This window comes from Nelusetta ayraudi, unplaced genomic scaffold (genome assembly GCF_046127955.1).
Source record: "Nelusetta ayraudi isolate G7.1 ecotype Tasmania unplaced genomic scaffold, CSIRO-AGI_Nayr_v1 ptg000120l, whole genome shotgun sequence".
In the NCBI taxonomy this organism is placed as follows: Eukaryota; Metazoa; Chordata; class Actinopteri; order Tetraodontiformes; family Monacanthidae; genus Nelusetta; species Nelusetta ayraudi.
This window is the reverse complement of record NW_027466170.1, coordinates 667,566-686,702: the sequence shown is the minus strand read 5'-3', so window position 1 is coordinate 686,702 and position 19,137 is coordinate 667,566. Positions and strand designations below refer to the sequence as shown.

General features: G+C 49.4%; 1 protein-coding gene across 2 annotated transcripts in view; it reads right to left on the bottom strand.

Moving 5' to 3' along the window:
- The window catches only part of numbl (NUMB like endocytic adaptor protein), a 52,112-nt gene that overhangs the window by 20,722 nt on the left and 12,253 nt on the right, over positions 1–19,137 (bottom strand). The window contains exon 1 of one of the 2 annotated variants that reach the window (XM_076049764.1): positions 5,251–5,618. The exons of the other annotated variant lie outside the window; for it this stretch is intronic. Coding sequence (XP_075905879.1) covers positions 5,251–5,291 — 41 coding nt within the window. The 5' untranslated portion in view covers positions 5,292–5,618. Of the gene's footprint in view, positions 1–5,250; positions 5,619–19,137 lie in introns of those variants that run through there. 2 annotated transcript variants of the gene reach the window in all.

Sequence of the window (19,137 nt, the reverse complement as noted above, 5' to 3'; positions counted from 1 at the left end):
TTGGCCTTGTTGCAGTTTCTCCTAATCCACTGACCCAAGCAACACGACTTATCCCACTAACAAACCTCTCATATCGATTAAAAAGGCAACCGATGCCAAGTTAAAACAGGCTGGAACAAACAGCGTCCGTCAGTCAGACAGCGTGTTTACCGCCGGAAGTCAGCACAACCCTGAGCGCTGACCCGCAGGTCCGAGGAGTCGTTTCCGCGCAAACAGAGGAATTATTACTCCTCGATGAAAAGTGCTGCTCTGAAGCATCAGCATCACCGCAGCCCCGCTGGGAGCACACGGGGATCAGTGTGTAGGAGGCTCACGGAGCATGTGTATCATGGTGAGGGAGCAGGCGCACACAGTCTCACACACACACACACACACACGTTGAATGTTCAACAATCAGTCCCGTTCCCTCCTGACGATCAGTACTTTACAGGCACTGTTGAGTGGAGCTGCAGCTACGGCTCCATTTTACTGGCCACTGGACCCTTCAGGCTTTTCTGTCACGGACTTTTCCCCGGATTGCCACCGCAGCGATCAGCAGTCAGCTGGAACATGGAAACTTTCTGCATCTGCGTGGTGTACTGCCTTGGTATTTGTGCAGTTAGCGGCACACTGTCTCCCTGTACAAGTTCAGGTCAGCTGCCGGCGCAGGGCTTTGGTTGTGGCGTAGAGGTCATGTGACTTGAGCCACAAAATTCGGGGGCTTTTAAGTTGCTGAACTGAGTTACGGATAAAAGACTGGAGATGGAGGCTTAAATGGTTAAAACTGTTTGTTTGTTTTTTTTTTCTTTTAAAACATCAAATATATTTAGATTTCCCACAGGTGCAGAGTGCAGGAGGAAGTGTTGAAAATGGATGGATATTTACATTTCTTTTCCAATATCGACAGGCTGTGTGTTGCGTGTTCACAACCTCCTCGTCTTCCAGCTGATTTCAACCTGGAAACTGGGACGGATCTCCAGAATAGCGCTTGACTTGACTTCGACTTGTGACTTGCTCGACTTGCAGCCGTGACTCAAACTGAGTGTCGCTGTGAGGAATCGGTTTCAGATTCATTTCGTCAAACTAATACAGTTACATGTATTTTTTTTTTACAAACAAAACAAAAACTTCCTTTCAAACTTCTTGGCTTTTGAACATATTGGGTTAATGAACAACAACATATCCACACGGATATTATGATTTTTCTTCATCAGAAAAAAGACTGAAACATCATCTCACACATGGAACTGGAAATTATTTTCAGATTGGAACAAACTGCCATGATAAATGCAGTCTGTGACGGCCATCTACTTTAGCCAGCCCCTCACATTGCTGCTATTGATTCGTCGGTCGGAGCCAACGTTCCTTGTCAAGAGCGATTAACGGATCGGAAGATGAGGGTGTGTGTGTGTGTGTGTGTGTGTGTTTTCCTCCGAGTCACGGTGTCAGTACAGTTATGTCTCCATGTCAGTTTGATCCATGCGGAAAAACACACACAACGCGTTCGTCAAGTTTATCAGCATCTCCCTTGAAAGCTGTGTTTACATTACACGGAAACAAGTCATTACAATAAAAGCCTAATCTGAAAGAAACGCTGCTGCGTGTAAACACATCAGTCAGAGGATGGTTATCTGGGACGGCCCGTCAGAGAGGCACATCGTTAAGGAACGAGCCGGGTCATTTGCGTTGGCTGGTTAATCTAAATGGTTGCCATGTGCACATTACTTCTTGTTGTTTGTTCCTTGCAGGGGTAAAATTATCCTCAATGTGCACGTCTGCGCCGCACGAATATGTATCTGTTGTTGAGCCTGTGGCTTTACTATGGAAAAAAATATGTTTTTGTTTGTTTTTTGTTTTTTTTAAGCCACAAGCAAGTTTTACAAACTATCACCAACAGATTGTCTGAAGCAGTTCTAGCTTCTTCTCTTTTTTTTTTTCAAAAGGTGCCATAGCTTTTTAAGCTACACCTGTCCACAGGCTTGCGTGGCATTATAATAATAACAATAATGGATTGGATTTATATAGCACTTTTCTAGGAACCCAAAGCAGTTTAACAGCGTCTGATTTGAATTAAAAATCCAGCAACTAATCCGAACCAGCGGGCCTGAATCACCTCCCAGTGCCACCACTGTGAACAGAGTTCTAGGCAGAGAGCCGTTTTCTGGAGCTGTGTCTCTTGTTTGCTGTGCTTAGCGACCGAACATGCAGCCGCAGCAGGAGACAACTCCAGCTTGCCGTTGTTGCCATAGAATTGTGGTTATTTCTGCTGGAAGATGATCAGCCTTGGCTGCCACCGCTGCTCTGCAGACGTACGAGCTCCAGGAGGACCATTTTCACGTCATGAAATACATAGCAAATCATTTTAACGCTAATCAGACTTAAAATGAGTTCGCAGTGAGCCGGGGGGGTCAATTGTGCAGTATACAGATCCATGGATCGGAGAGACCTCTCAGGCTTTGGGCACGCTTGAATTATTGCTGCTCACGTCTCACATTCTGTCTTAAAAAGAAAGACAACAAACAGATCAATCGATCCCATCGACACACTCAAGAACACGGGTTCTTCACACAGCCGCACAATTAACACGGCGCACAAGTCACTTTGTCGCCCAGCCTCTGCGTCATTTAAGCCATAGAAATGGGGCGAGGTGACAGATGAGGCGGCGCGTCCGAGAAAACATCCGGCAATTAAAATTATCGGCCTTCCCGTCGAGGATTAGGAGGGAGAATCTGTCAGCTCTGGAGGGGCCGCAGGGTGTCTGTGTGCATGCACTGCAGGAGATGTGCGTGCTGATGCATGCATGGATAGGGCGACACCAGGAAACACACACACACACACACACACACACACACACACACACACACACACCTGGCCTTTCTCCTCTTCCTCCAGGCTTCCAGCAGTGCTGTGTCACTGCCCTTCCTGTCACTGTTTCAACTCCCAACCAACCACATTCAATTTGGAAAGCATTTTGCGTGTGTGTGTGTGTGTGTGTGTGTGTGTGTGTGTGTGTGGGTGTATGTAGGTGGGTGGTTGCGTGCGTGATTCCAATAGTTTGCCTCGCTGCAGTCAGACTTGCTTCCTGTCTCCATTATTTATCATCTCTTTGGCAGCCTGGCCTCTTGCACTTTCACTCTTTACATTGCACACATGGTATTTGCAGGCACACCTGTGAGCCTGTGTGTGTGGTGTGTGTGTGTGTGTGTGTGTGTGTGTGTGTGTGTAGAGAACATGAAGACAGTGTCCAGGCTATTGGAGCGGCTCTCCCTCCCACTGTGAGAGCAGGTAAACAGTGCCACGCAGAGCCACGCTTCCTGTGTGTGTCGCCGCGATTGTTTGTGTGCATTCATGCGGCCGCATGCCTTCAAACTGGGTCGGGCAAAAATGCGTTGTGCGCCCGCGCGTGCGCACGAGTGCACGCGCGGGCTTATCTAAACACGGCTCATCCAGGCGTGAAGTGGAGCGGTCCAGTCGATGCGCCGCCGTATCATACCGCGGCCACACCGTGTTCGGCCTCCTGCCGGGTCGAGAGCGGCGCCGCGTGCAGGCTCGTCGCCTCTGATAGCAGGGGCCGGCCGAGCGGCACGGTTTCGCCCGGGAAAAATGGATTTGCGGCGGGTGAAGTGGCGAGTGGGAGGGCCAAACGAGGGCTCAGCCGATGTGAGGAACAGAGGCGGCCCGCTCAGACGGCTCCGACAACATGTTTGCAGCACATGTGCTGCGGCGAGAAAAGTAATTCACAGTAATTTCACTTCAAGAGAAAAACAGCTGACGTCATCCCAGCGTTCCCACGCCATTGTTGCCACTGCCATTTCTCAACGTCTTGCCGACCCCACCCTTCAGCTGGAAGCGCGCGCGCTGCACGTCAGACTCTTGGGTCGGGGGTGGAATGCGGCCCTGCGTTCACAAGTTTGTGGAAGGAGTTTGTGAAGTTGCAGCCAAAGTGCTGCATCTGACTTTTGCATCAGATTGTCTCTCCATTTGAAACCTGTGTTGTATGTCAACACTCATATCCGTCAGGCAACAAAAAAGAAGCGTGTCTATTTATTTTTTTTATGGACCTGCTGCAACCATGCCAACCTGAACTCATCTGGTGAAGATTTCCATTCACTGAAACTCCACAGAAATTCTCCTTTGGCCTTCTGGGTGGGAGGCACACAGCCTCCGATGCACAGTAAAGTGTTCTACAAGGTCACTGATCATAGAGGCCGAGAAACGAGAGCCCTTTGTAATCTGCTGCTTCATTTGACTGAAATGTAAGGATTCTTTTTTTCTTTTTTGCATAATCAGCCTACTTTGCTGCTTGCGTCTTCGCACTTTTCCGTTTTCAAACTCTTCCTTTCACACTCCCTCCTCCTCCTCCTCCTCCTCCTGTCGCACTCTCCCTCCTGTTGAGTCTCTGTCGGGCTGCTCTCGTTTCACTCAATTACACAGGTCCCCGCCAGCCGCCGTACCCTCACTCTTTATACCTCATTCTTTCTATTTTGCAACACACACGAGAGCTGTCCTCCTCAATTATATAACTGTGAGGGCAGTGAGACAAAAAAAGAGAGGAGGAAGAAAAAAAAAAGGGAGACCATGGCTTCTTTATGAGAAGCAAAACAGATTTTGTAGGAAAAAAATGCTGCACATCAGGTGGAAACGCACATGGAAACAAACATCGTCGCGCAAACACTGACAGCATGCATGAAAAAAAAAAAAGGCCCGGCATGTTTGTATCAATTTAGCAGGTTTAATCTCTTCCATATGGACATGGAGGCTAATGCATCTGCTAAGGCTATTAGCTGCTATGAGCTCTGCGGCTGCAGGCTGGGCTAGACCTATTATCAGTTAGGCAGTGGCTGGAAATACCATCGTGCCAAACCAATAACCCAACAAGCAGCAGTAGCAGCAGCAGCACAAGCAATAATAACAAACCCTATTGCTTTTTTTTCTACGTAAGGAACCCCAGGCCTCCTGTTGATCTCTTGAGCTCACAGATTCCCACAAACAGGGTCAAACCTTGTGGGCATTAAAGGAAAAAGAAGGGCAGGATGAGAAAAACAGCCCAGGGTGCTGAACGCTGCTGCTGCTGCTGCTGCAAAAATTGACCCAGTTTTGATGGAAAGTACAACCAGGTGCACACGTTCACATCAGACTTGAGCTGCTGATAAATATCTGCAGAGATGCAAACTCGGAGAACATGCATGCACACGTGTGAAGGTGCCAGCAGGACCGCACACTGACACACAGTTTACACACACACCGCCGACTGCACTGTGTTTGGCTCACCTGAGTTCGATGGCCTCCCCCATCTCGCTAGACGAACTCATCCTCACCCACAACAGAAGAAGCAGCGCCGCTCGCAAATGCACGCGCAGAGAGACGCGGAGATGAAGAGCTGAAGGAGAGAGAAGTCCCCCAGCAAGAAGAGCGAGATGAGAGACAGGAGTGAGAGGAGTGAGCGGGCGCGCGGCGAATCTGCGCGCACAGCGCCGAGCAGACGGAGAGCGAGCGCTCAGCAGCAGCGAGGAGGAGAACCACACCTCTTCTTAAGGGATTAACTTGGGAGAGAGAGAGGAGGGGGAAAAACGGAGCCCCGGCGCGCTCGCAGGGACACGCACGGCGGCGGAGCCAGACGCAATCAGACGAGCCGCAGCGAGCGAGCGAGCGAGCGCCTGGTGGCGAGCAAGCAATCACGGCGCGCACGCACGCACGCACGCACACACGCACACACGCACGCATACAGTCGCCTCGCAGCTGCTCTAAAAATAAAAGACAAATCAATGTTTGATGCTCCAAATCCTGCGAGTGAGTGGGGGAGGTGGGGGGTGGGTGGGAGGACAGAGACCGAGGGAGTTGCGGAGCGGGAAGAGAGAAGGGGGAGGAGGGAGGGGGTGATGGATGGAGTCACGGCCACTGGTGACACACTTTCCCTGCCTCTCCATCTGCTGCGGGAGGGAGCACTGGTCAAGAGTGCACTGGGGGAGAGGGCGACGACTGAGGACTGAGGACTGAGGACAAGCGGCCTGGGGGACGTCTGCTGGAGCTGGAGCTGGAGCTGGAGCTGGAGCTGGAGCTGGGGCTGGAGCTGGGGCTGGGGCTGGAGCTGGAGCTGGGGCTGGAGCTGGAGCTGGAGCTGGAGCTGGAGCTGGAGCTGGGGCTGGGGCTGGGGCTGGGGCTGGGGCTGGAGCTGGAGCTGGGGCTGGAGCTGGAGCTGGAGCTGGAGCTGGAGCTGGGGCTGGAGCTGGGGCTGGGGCTGGGGCTGGAGCTGGAGCTGGGGCTGGGGCTGGGGCTGGGGCTGGGGCTGGAGCTGGAGCTGGGGCTGGAGCTGGGGCTGGGGCTGGGGCTGGAGCTGGGGCTGGGGCTGGAGCTGGGGCTGGGGCTGGGGCTGGAGCTGGGGCTGGGGCTGGAGCTGGGGCTGGGGCTGGAGCTGGGGCTGGAGCTGGGGCTGGAGCTGGAGCTGGGGCTGGAGCTGGGGCTGGAGCTGGGGCTGCAACTGGGGAATCAGGCCAGAGTTGTAAAAGGCCCCTCTGCTGCATGCAGGGCTGGAACTCACAGCAGTTCCCATCTCACTCGGAGCCGCTGGAGTTCAAGGCTATGAATCAAATCGCATCCCAAGTCGCCGGCGCTGCGACCACAAGGAGCCGGGGTGACGTGTTAATCTCCCTTTTTACTCATTTAATTCCGCGTCACGTCTTTTGTTGCACTGTTTATCACTTCTTTCTTTCAGAAATGACAGAAAGCAACAGCACTTCAGTATAACAGTATATCAATTTGGCAAAACGCTTCCGCAGAAATTCAAAACATTTTTTTTTTTTTTTTTTAATTTTAAAGGGAAAATTCTTTCAACTTTGTGTGTTAGAAATCAAAGGGTGCAGCAAAGTGGGAACTTCCCACCTCCTGAGAATAACAGGACACACCTTCACAGTGGCCGAACCTTTGGTCTGTGTCCACTGTGAGTGTCACTGGGGGAGAGGGTGAGGCCTGCCCGGGAACGTCCACAGAGGCTGGAACCGGCGAATGAGGCCAGAGTTGTGAGATAACAACTCTGTGTACGTCAGCTTGTATTAGTAAAGTGTTAAATCACATTCACAGGTGTCTGGAAGTGCTTTGCACAATCAGGAGAAAACCAAATGATCCCTCCAGTGCAAGCTATTGAACTTTAAACTTGAGGTTGTTGACGTCTCCCGGATGTTCTCTCTAAAAGCCAGATGTACCAACTTGTGAGGATAACGGGACACACTGAGTCAGCTGTGACATGCTTTCCTTCATTCACCACTTGCTTTGGAGCGCCAGGCAAAAGTTCACTGTGGGAGAGCGCAAGAAGAACTACGGACATTCACGGGAGCTGGAAGTGGGAAATGATTCCAGCGCTGCTGGATGTCCTGTAACTCCACGACTGGAATTCAGCCGGTTTCAAACTGGACAAGAAGGGGAACATGTTGCTTCCCAGTGATGGATGTTCGAGGGCGGGCCACACAAGTGCTGCCAGCAACTTTCCATGTGATGATATTCCGAGTGGGACTTTTACTCCGTATTCAAGTTAGTAAAGACTTGAGACTCCACCCACGTGCACCTGGTTGTTCCATTGTGTGGGTAGAAACCGTTTCTGTTTCTGGAGTGCAAAGCAGGAAAGAGTGATTTTGCACAATGGGGACATTCTGGGTTTATTTGTTCCTTACAACACTGAGGTGTGGCCTCGTGGTGAAAGAAGGTCTTTCAGTGGGTGAGCTGCAGCTAATTTTATTTTCCAGTGAAATGTCCTGAGCGTTGAAGAGTGTTGCGGGTCGATTAGGCCAACCCAGGGCCAAAAGGTTTAGGAAAAAACTCAACTGGCCAGTGGTCAGAGAACTACCCAACCAAAACTACCAAAGCCAACCTGCAGAAGACAAGATGAAGTTAAAATCTGTGAGAAGTTATCACCAGCATCTCCAGGAAGGACTTGGAACAGAACCTACTGGCCATCCCAAGGACACCTGAGGTTGGCATCAAATAGAGCGCGGCTGTGGAAACCTTTGGGAAGAAAGACCAGGACAGAGGAGTCTGGCACACTGTCAACAACCAAGACCTATCGCTGTCTGAAGTACTGATACAGTGCTTGAAATATTTGACGTAGCTGGAGGACTTGAATCTGGCCAAAAAAGAAAAGAAGACTCTCTCATGTGGATCAAAGTTACATGAAAGTTGTTTTATTCTGAAAATCAAAACTTTGAATTTAATTTCAGGTTATTGTAGCGACAAGATGTTGTTCTTATTGCTCAGACAAAATACGCGACGAAATACCAAAAGAGAGACAAAACTATCATCCGTACGAACCCTGAACAATAATATGTCTCCATTCTCCAGCATTCTTCGCCCTTCATGATGCCAGCTGACCTGCTAAGCTGTTTACCCTGCAACACACGGAGCCAGAGATCAGAAGAGAAGGATCAAAAACGTCCGCTGTGGCTGCGTGTTTGTAAAGGACGCACCACAACACACGTGTCTGGAGCGCACGGTCAGCAAGCAGCAAGCGCTCACGTTAGGCTTGTTTTGTGTGTTTGTCGTTGTTTCCATTACACAATTAGGTCAACAACAGGTCTTTGCAAATCTGACGTATTCCAAAGGCCCCATGGGGGAAACCCCTCCTGTCGAAAGAATAAATATGTACTGAAAAACAGGAATACACAACCCTGTCGCCAAGATCTCTGCTGTTCACATTAGACATAAATATTCCGAAGCCAAAGAGGAGCCTGCTGAGGCAACAAATACAGAGGCGTCGCGTGGCAAGAAAAAGTCTACGATTGAAAAAAATAAATAAATAAATCCCCAAGGAAAAAGGACAGTGTCTTAACATGCGCAGTGGCGATCCGAATGGGTGTGTACATGGACGCCATTCGGGATAATGATCGGCATAAACCACCTCTCTCGTTCGGAATAAAATTTAGTTCCGAACGGACCGGGTCTGATCAGAATCTTCCGATTGGCCAACAGCAACGGTGACATTTACAAACATCGGTCTGATAAAGAAAAGCAAAACTCAAATGCCACGGTGTCGGCGCAGCTGCAAGTCACTTGATTTCAACTGCGTCATCTTTGGCCATTCTTTCCCAGACAGTGACAACATAATGCAAATGCTTGAAGTTTAAAGCGTGACCCCCAAAGTCGTGCTTGTTTCCAGACGGTAGTAAAAGTAAGAGGGTTTCGCTTTGAGCTGCAGTTGTTTTGCTCTTTGTGACTCTAAATTGGAGAAAGAAGCACTAAAAGCCTCTGAATCAGCCAAAATTGTCAGCCGGTGAGGTTAAAAAGCGGCCTCTGAAAAATAAAGCTCTCTTTGTTTCGCCGAGTGTAATTGCAATTGTGAAGAACTTGTTAACTTGTCCTCCTCCTCTTCTCCTCCAGGAACACAGAGGAGAAAGAGAAAGGCTCTAAAAATAGTTGAAATGGGAGGACAAAGTCTAAGATGAAGACAAAAGAAACAACGTTTCTCTTAAAAAAAAATTTACAAATCTGACGGTACAGCGGTGTGCGTGTGCGCGTGTGCAGGCATCCGCTTGTGCATGCATATTCATCCAGGCAGGTGTGTGTTATCTGCATGCAGGGCAGCATAAGCCTATTAGATCTGCTGTGTAGTTATGAAACACAATGATCTCACCAGCCAGATGGCGGCAGAAACAATTCCTGCTCACACTTACACGGGCCCTCTGGTGAGAGCTAAAAGGTGTGTTCCTCCAGCCCACACCAGTTAGCACCAAAACACAGAAACCCAATTGTGCGCTGTTGCGTTTCTGTGTGTGCGCGCGTTTGAGCATCTAGCACGTTTGTGTCTGCAGCCGTGTCAGATATGCGGTTTTATGGCCGCCGCGCTCCAGTGACTCAGCGGCAGTTAGTTTTATTTTTTTTTAATCAACAGCATCCTCGTGTCAAGGCAGGACGTTCAAACACACACACGCACACGCACAACACACACGCACAAACACAGTTAATGAACAGCGGCAGTGCAAATACTCGATAATCTATTTTATGCGCAGGCAATCATCATTAAGTAGGAGCTCAGCTACAGCAGGAGCCAAGGTTGGAAATGAGGTTAATTAGAAAACGAAAAGCTATTAGCTGCAGGTGTTTAAATCGGAATTATTACTAATGTTTTTTATTAGTCTGACCACAATCAACCCACTGCTGATTTCACATTCATTTAGGGTCATTTTAAGATTACACATGCGTGGGGCGACGGTGTGGCTAATATTAAACAGCGCAGCACTTCACCAGTATGAGTCATGATATTCCTGAGCTCACGACTTGTCCCTGTTAACCTTCTCAACCAAAGTCATTCAATTATTTTTTATTAAAAACAACAAAACGGTGACAGCCACACTGTGTAAAAAAAAAAAAAAAACTGCACTCAGACGGACGTCGAGGCAGGTAGCAGCAGCATGGAGCAGCCGAGCCCAGTGGCAGACGAGCCGCTCATCGATTCCCACCCAGGGTCAATACCACTCTGACGTCTCCTCTTCTTTCTCCGTTTACCATCCACCCGACTCGCTGTCATCACATGTTGCCCTTTGTAGCCAAGAGCCACCTCTGACTAAAGAGCAACACAAAGCCTGTAGGTCTGGAGGAGACGTACTGACAACACGTGAGCTGGTGGACCAGTGTGAGTTCAAGGGTTTTCTACCAATCAAGCTTTCCCGCCACTTTACGTGATAAATGACTTCCTTCCTTCCTTCCTTCCTTCCTTCCATTCCTGTGTGTGTGTGTGTGTGTGTGTGTGTGTGTGTGTGTGTGTGTGTGTGTGTGTGTGTGTGTTGGGTTGGGGAGGGTGGCAACAGACAACAGCAACCACAAGCTCCAGTCCACACCTCTTCTCCTCTTCCCAATCAGCATGGCATCCAGACTCTGTCACGCTACAATAGGCACACGCACACAGTCGGCCCATGTGGGGGAAAAAAAAAAAAAACCCTCTTTGCTCCATGGCAACCAGATCCCATGGCAACAAATGGTAGGATTTTTTGTCTTTTTTGATGGGATGGAGGGGTACTGGGACACGGAAGAAGGCAAGAGGTAGACTAGAAGAGGAAGGTTCATGTTTAAAAAAAAAAATAGAGGGTGAAAGTAACAAAGAAGAGCAGGACAGTAAGCCTCGTGGTCACAGCAATGTGAGGCAGAAACTATTCAATTATTCATCACAGTTTGCATAGAGACTTTTCGCAACACGGGATAGGATCAAAACACTTGGCAGGTGTCTGTTAAAGGCCTGTCTGCCCACTGCAGCCATGTTAACGTTAGTCCCTGTTTTCACATCTTTCTCAAGGGAGCTGTGATGTCATGGCAGGATCGGGAAACCCCAGGCACATCCACGGAGAACCCATCAGTTACAGTATGCAAAAATTCTCAAAAACTCTTATTATAAGCAAATGAAGTTTGTGACTTTTAGGAAGAAGAAAAAACAGAAAAATGTAATTTTCCCTCGCTTTGCTTCCCAATAGATCAGTTTAAGTGCGACGCAGTTTGGCCGTTATAGGAAGAACCATAGTTGGTAACAAGCATAAAAACAATTTATAACTGAAATGAAATGAAATCAGTGGGAATATATTGCAAATTACAGTCCGCAGTCACTATGTAACCCTGCACTAACCCTGTAAAACAGAATCTCACTTGCAAAACGCCACTGAAACGACTCAGGTCTGATTTTTATGATGGAAACTGGTCTTGCACTGTGCTAAATCATCAGGTATACTTTATAGTTGATACTGTGGAACACAGTTTTTTCATCTCTCGTCAATCAGAAGGTTCATTTCAACAACATTAAAGCAAAAATGTTTTCTTTGAACTGCATTTCTGCTGGAGAGAGGTGAACTTTTGACCTTTACGCATTCCTTTATTGGTCTCTTTGTAAAAAAAAAAAAAAAAAAAATGCTATTTATCCGTTACATAAAAGTCAAAAACACGCGAATCTCTCGGCGCTCTCTCCCCCATAAACACCCACAGCAGGTAACTCGATAAAAGGCAACACAGGTTCACTTGTGTTTTGCTTTGTTTTGTCTCCTGAAGTTCCCTCAACCACATGACACAGAATCTGTCTGGCAGCCCCAAGTGGACACACACCACTTTTCTTTAAACCTGCAGCCACCAAAACCTTTAAGCCTCAGTTCAACAACTGAAGACCTCGCCCTCTTTTGTTTGATTTAGTGTTTGCATGGCAGATGTTCTCCCTGTGAGCTTCAGAGTGACTGCAACTCAGAGCACAGCAGAGGAGAGGAGACGGTTGCCTGTGCAACAGCGCCCCTACTGGACAACAGCACACCTCTCAGCCTGAGCTGCCTGTTCTCAGGCCAGTGAGCGTGCATGTGCGTGCGTGCGTGCGTGCGTGCGTGCGTGTGAGACCTCTTGTCTCTGACCTGTCAGATCAGTCCAAACAGGAAGAAGAAGAAGAAGAAAAAGGAACTTCTGCTGACGTGCAGATACGTCTGCTTGTTGAACAGACATCACACGCTCGTCTTACTGTCACTGCTATGTGAAATAACTTTTCTATTACGGCCAAAGCTTTCATGCATAATGGATGTTTATGCATGCCAAGCAGCCAGACACAAGAAAAAATCAATAAGGCTTTTAAGAGCTTTTAACATCGGCCGCACACTCCTCTCTGTCTGGCTGCTCATCTCGCAGGCTTGTGTTTGTCTTTGGAGTGCATTCCTAAACAGGAAACACGTGGAAGTCTATTAAAAACGAAGACCTGTGGGGAAAAACACACATTGACAAGAAATCTAAAATTAAAGCAATAGTCTTCTAATTTTTTTTCCAGATTTTTTTTTTTTTAACTTATCTTAACCCCGTCCTGCACAAAAAAATAAATACTTTTAATTCAATACTAATACTTTTTATGAATATGTTTGCTGTCTGTCTGTTTATCCATCTGCCTGCCACTGATTTTCAGTGTGACACCAACCATCTGTCCGCCTGATCTCCAAGCGGCACGTCTTGAGGCTTTTTCCTGCTCCTCAACTGAGCTTTCATCCGCAGTAACACAAAATGAAATAAAAATAAATGAAATCATTGCAGATTCTTCTTGGAACCAAGACACTTGACCTCTTTAAATAAAAATTATTCTTCACAGTGCGAGACAACAAAATAAGAGTCTAATTATGGTGACAGTGAATGCCAGCGGTCCGGGACTTTTGGCTGTTTTGAGAGTGCAGGCTGAGTCTGTGTTTGCAGGGTGGTCATGTCTTATTGACTGCTACTAAAAGCTCCAAACTGTTCAGCACCGACATAACAAATGAGTAGCAACACACACACACACACACACACACACACACGCAGAAACACACATACACTGCAGCAGCAGCAGACATCTACTTTTAGCTCTTTGGGCTCTGAAACATCCCAAATATTTATCAAAATTCTAAACATTTGGAAACAACGTAAAGTTAAGATTAAATGTCACTTAAAGAAAACCACATTTAAGAGTTCCAGGTTTATCAAGTCGAATTTTCTCAACAAATAAAGAACACAGCGATGGACGTTTTAAGGAAATCACAATGTCAACAGTGCAGCCGTTCTTCAGCAAAGACTCGACTCAATCGCTATTTTAAAAGGTCTTGCTCAACAGTTCAAAAGCAGGGGTGGAGAGAAAGGCACTAAACTGTTGAATGGGTGAGAAGGAGGGAGAGTAAAAGGAAGTTTGAAATGATATACAGTGAGAGTGGAGGAGAATGAAAGGAAGGAACAAACAGTGTACAAGAGAGGAAGTGAATGAAGACAAGGAAGCATCCAGACAGAGAGAGAGAGGGAGAGAGAGAGATAGGGAGAGAGAGAGATAGAGTCGTCCGCCGGGCAACAAGTCGGGGCAACGGTGAAAGAAAAGAAACGCCCGGCCTTGTTGACTCAGCTTTGTTGGCCTCTGCAGTTCAGAGAACACAAGTTAACCTCCTGATTAGGGGAAGTGGAAGGCGACTGTGAGGAACGTCGGGTAAACACCGAGGTGAAGACCCCCGGGGCGGGGCCGGGGGTCCGGCTGGGGGGAGAGAGAGAGAGAGAGAGAGAGAGAGAGAGAGAGGGGCCAAGACACAGGAAGACAAGTGAAGCGGTGTTCAGTTGTGTTGCTGCTCGACAACCAGTCGAGTGGGGAGGATACAGGACGGTTCCTGTTGTGGATGTTTTTCCTCCGGGTTCAAGCGGATCGGCCTCCTTTGACACAGACACCTTCTCTCTCTCTCTCTCTCTCTCTCTCTCTCTCTCTCTCTCTCTCTCTCTCTCTCTCTCTCTCTCTCTCTCTCTCCCCCCCCCCCCCCACTTCAGAGCTCCACAATACCCTGTCTAGGAAAAAAAAAGAGGGGAGCCACCACCTCAAGAGGCATCATGCCCTGAGAAAAGCGTGGCCAGACAAAAGAGAGGGGATTCTTTTGGAAAGCGAGAAGTGTGTGCACGTCAGTGTGTGTGTGCGCGCGCACGTCAGTGTGTGTGTGCGTGCGCACGTCAGTGTGTGTGTGTGTGCGTTCACCCTCCCTCCCCCTTTCAGATTACAGACACGCACCACAGATGGCCAGCGCGTCTCGTCTTTTCACCGCCACCACCGGCGGAATAATGGCCAGCGGTGCCCCCCCCCCCCCGCCAGCCCTCCTCCTCCTCCTCCTCCTCCTCCTCCTCCTCCTCCTCCCCCTCCCCCCGCCCTCACCCCCACCACCCCAGCACCGCCGCCGCTCCCTTTCTCTCCCTTTGACAGCACGTGTGTCCGTCAAAAGAGGAGCGTGTGTCTGGGGGACAATGGCGGCCAGACAAAGAGCCCGCCCACCCCCCGCCAGGATGCTGTATAGGGGGGCACGTGGGCCTTGTCATCGAGGGAACAATGCCGTCGTGGGGAGCGTCGGGGGGGAGGAGGGCGGGGCATCCCGCTGGCGTGCAGTCTGGGTGGCCGCCGGGTTCACAGTCTCGCGCACGTCAGCGGCTTGATTCCCTTTAATGGGCGACAAATGAAGAGAAAAGCGGCCATTGATCGGAGTCTCGGTGCCACATGACGAAGGTGAGTTGAAGGGCGGAAGGAGCTCCGGGGCTTCCTGCTCCTCCGTCCTCACACCACCCAGTAGTCACCAACATCTCCCACAGACAGTGACAGCACTGCTGGTGCTGCACGTTTCAGGCCCCTGAATTCAACTTTTCTGATTGATTTTTCTCTCCTTTTTTTTTTTTAAGTCCAGAGACAAAATTTTCCTTCAGCTTCATTTATACTCATGTTCCTTCTGTCACAAGTGCATAAATCGGACATTCCAAGTTCAGCAGTTCATTTTGCAAACTCATCAAGTCTGCCAGTGCGGCTATTCACGTCTGTCCCAGCTAACCATATCACCAATAACAGATCTATCACCATGATAAGTCGGTCATGTAGAAATCTCACTGATCTGCATCACCTTCTATGCAGCGGCTTACATGAAGCTACCACTTTTTTCTAATACCATCACCTGGAACTGTGTAATTGTTCGTGCACCCAAGGCTAATATACACATATACACATATATATATATATATAATTTTATTTTTTTTTCAAGAAGTATATAATTTTTTATAATGATAACTGATTTCAACCTGGTTTCAAGTTGGGGGGAGTCGCTGCTCGAGCTGTAACGTCACAAAAGACATTTAAAGTGTCGCCATGGACACTGAGTCCACTCAGATTTTCCATTCGGTAAACCGAAAAAGACCTTCGGGCCCGTTCTGTGCGTGGTCTCTATGGGATGTTTTCTTTTCTTTTTTTTTGGTCTAATGCGAGGAGGTCCGTGCCATTTCCTGTAAGTGAGGCTCATTTAGGCTGAAACGCCAGAGAAGAGCCAAGAAAGTCGGCAGTTGGACTCGCTCCATCTTTCTGGGTGTGGACGCGGCGGTTCCGAGAGCACACTTGTTTGTAAATGAGTGAGGGGGGGAAGAAGGGGGGGGGGCATGTTTTGAGGCGTGGGGGTTATGGGGTGTATGGTGATGGGGGAAGGGTGGAGGAGAAAGCTTGGAACAGCTGGGCTGAGTCTGCAGGGTCAGGGCTCATCTGAGGCAGCAGCTGGTTGCAGCCAGGGTCTCACCAGCTGTGCCTGCACTGACCTCGCCACCTCCCCTCCACTTCCACCACCTCCTCCCCTCCACTTCCACCACCTCCTCCACCTCCTCGCCACCTCCCCTCCACCTACACCACCTCCCCTCCACTTCCACCACCTCCTCGCCTCCTCCCCTCCACCTACACCACCTCCTCGCCACCTCCCCTCCACCTACACCACCTCCCCTCCACCTACACCTCCTCCTCTCCACTTCCACCACCTCCTCCACCTCCTCGCCTCCTCCCCTCCACCTACACCACCTCCTCGCCACCTCCCCTCCACCTACACCACCTCCCCTCCACCTACACCTCCTCCTCTCCACTTCCACCACCTCCTCCACCTCCTCGCCACCTCCCCTCCACCTACACCACCTCCTCCACCTCCTCGCCACCTCCTCGCCACCTCCCCTCCACCTACACCACCTCCTCACCACCTCCCCTCCACTTCCACCACCTCCTCCCCTCCACTTCCACCACCTCCTCCACCTCCTCGCCACCTCCTCGCCACCTCCCCTCCACCTCCTCCACCTCCTCGCCACCTCCCCTCCACCTACACCACCTCCCCTCCACCTACACCACCTCCTCCACCTCCTCGCCACCTCCCCTCCACCTACACCTCCTCCCCTCCACTTCCACCACCTCCTCGCCACCTCCCCTCCACTTCCACCACCTCTCCACCTCCTCCCCACCTCCTCCCCTCCACTTCCACCACCTCCTCTCCACCTCCACCCTCCTCCTAGAATTCCATCCCATCCCCAAAACCAGAAACCTCAAGCAAATGCTGGAAGCTACCTCCCCCCTCACACACCCACTCCCAGTGCACACACACCCACTCCCAGTGCACACACACACACACACACACACACACACACACGGCCATCTGTCAGAGGGAGGAGCCTCTCCTCTCTGATTGCTCCCTAACAGTTTCCTCAACACTACGCCACGCCCTGAGCGAGCACCCCACAGTCACCTAACTATTCTTAACCAGACGTCTTCCGACAAGCTCAGCCTCCGCCGCCTTCAGGCGCCTTCTGACGCAGGGCGCAGCTTCCGAAGTGTGTGACTCACGCTGGGCCCTGGGAGCAGAATCACCTCGGAGCGGCGCAGGAAAAGGCGCGACTTCAAACATGCAAAGGCTTGTGGAACTTACTCGCACAGACAACCTTCCATCGGCTGAAATTGGTGCCGCTTTTCTTGATTGTGCTCGTTCATGACGGTTGAGCATGAAAATGAACTTTAAGGAACTGACATCAGAGGAGCACGATCGCTCAGAGTTCAACTCAGATAACTCATCCATCTTGTGAAGCCAAAGTAAATGTTATTTCCAGTCTGCAAATATGTGCTGAAAGTCAGTAACAGCAGCGGACATCAGCGTCGCAAAACACTTCCGATGAACGCATCTGTTAACTTAAGAAAGTATAAAAAAATAAAAGAAAATAGAAGAAAAAAACTACTTTTATGCAAGAAATCAGAAGAAGGCGACAAATTCAGAGTTGGGAGAAACCACAGAAGAAGACCAGGAAGAGGTTTTGATGAATTGTAAACAGTAGCTGCTGCTAAAGTGGCTAGCGTGGATGCGGCAGTATGGGGCGGCCTTATCAGAAATGTGTGGCATTTTCACACTTAAAGAGGAACATAAAAACAACACTGAAGGCTTTTCGTTTCTCCCCCCCCCCCCCCCAACTTTTCTGGAAAGAGTTCTTCTGAATGGCTTAGCGGTTAGCCACGGGACGGCGACGCGCGACTAATGTTGCACTTTAAAAGATCAGATTCGTTCGGTCCCATTAATTGCCACAGTTCAGTCAAGGAACTTTATGAGTACTTATCTCATCTCAGACAAGTCCAAAGGAATTCCGACTTTCGTAACTGAAGTGCCTTTAAAGACCGAGGCTAACGTGCGGATGTCAGCCGCGTTCGCCGCCGACTCCCTCGTTACGGACTCAAATCAAGGGTGACAGCACATCAGCGCGCATCCGCTCTGACTTCCACAAAACAAATGGAAGACAGGAGGGAAAAGAAAAAAAAACGACAACAACAAAACACAAGTTGCCTGGAAGAAGTGCTTGGTCAGGGCACCGCTAAATCAAGCGCATCCACAGAGTAATTGATTCAGGCTCTCGCTTCTTGTTTTTCCACTCCATCACACGTGACTGGCGGCTGGAATCCGCCGCGCCCGGAGACAGCAAACAGTGAGGAGACCGAGGCTGCAGCGTGGCGCGCTTCAGAGGGAGGGCATTAAAGAGCTAGCGTCAGCCCAGAGGAGACGTGTGCGCTGCCAAACACCGGCAGAGTCACGAGATGTGAAGCAGATCTCACCGACTCTTGTGAGCGGAAGCTTCGCAACATTGGCCCGCTTTTCTCTTTTCGCCCTACTTGCCTCACAGGGGGACTCATTATCTTGTGATGACTCGCACTAACTGGAGCAGCGTCCACATGTTTACAGCTGCAGCGGCGGTGACAACAAGCGCGGCAATACAGCAGCAATTGGTCCGTCTTGGATCAGGCCGCAGTGCAAACAGACCTTAATAATGGAGGGCGTGCTCCGTCTTTTAAGTCGTGAAAAAGAGGGTTTAAAAGTCTAAATAAAAAGTCTGTAAAAGGATTCTGGGTCTAATTGAGCCATTGCCAACACATATCAGCCTGTACATTTGAATACTTTTTAATTAAGCTGCAGAAAATAAGGGAGTTTTACCAAAGTCAGTAGAGAAATGAGTCCATTCCAATAATCACATGAGAGGGTGAGTAATTCACTTGACTTTCTGCCTCTATGTTGCTAATGAACTCCCCCCAAATGAAAAAAGGTACAATGTTCACCTCCTTGTGTTTCTGTTAAATGGGCCTTTTGTGACATCACAAAGGACTGAGGGAGATCACTGCACAGCACCCACAGCCAGATGTTGGCTCCGCCCTCTGTGACCAAAAGGTTTTTTGTCGTCTCTGAAGCTTTGAGGAGAAGCCAAAGCGTTTTTCCTCTGTGGCTGTAAACACAGGGCTAAATACCACTGGAGAATTTCCTGGATAGTTGTGCAGAGCTGAACAACAGGAGTTTGAATGAATAAATAAAAATCAAAAAATTTGGTAGACTACAGGAACTTCAGTATTAGACATTACACAGTGCAAAA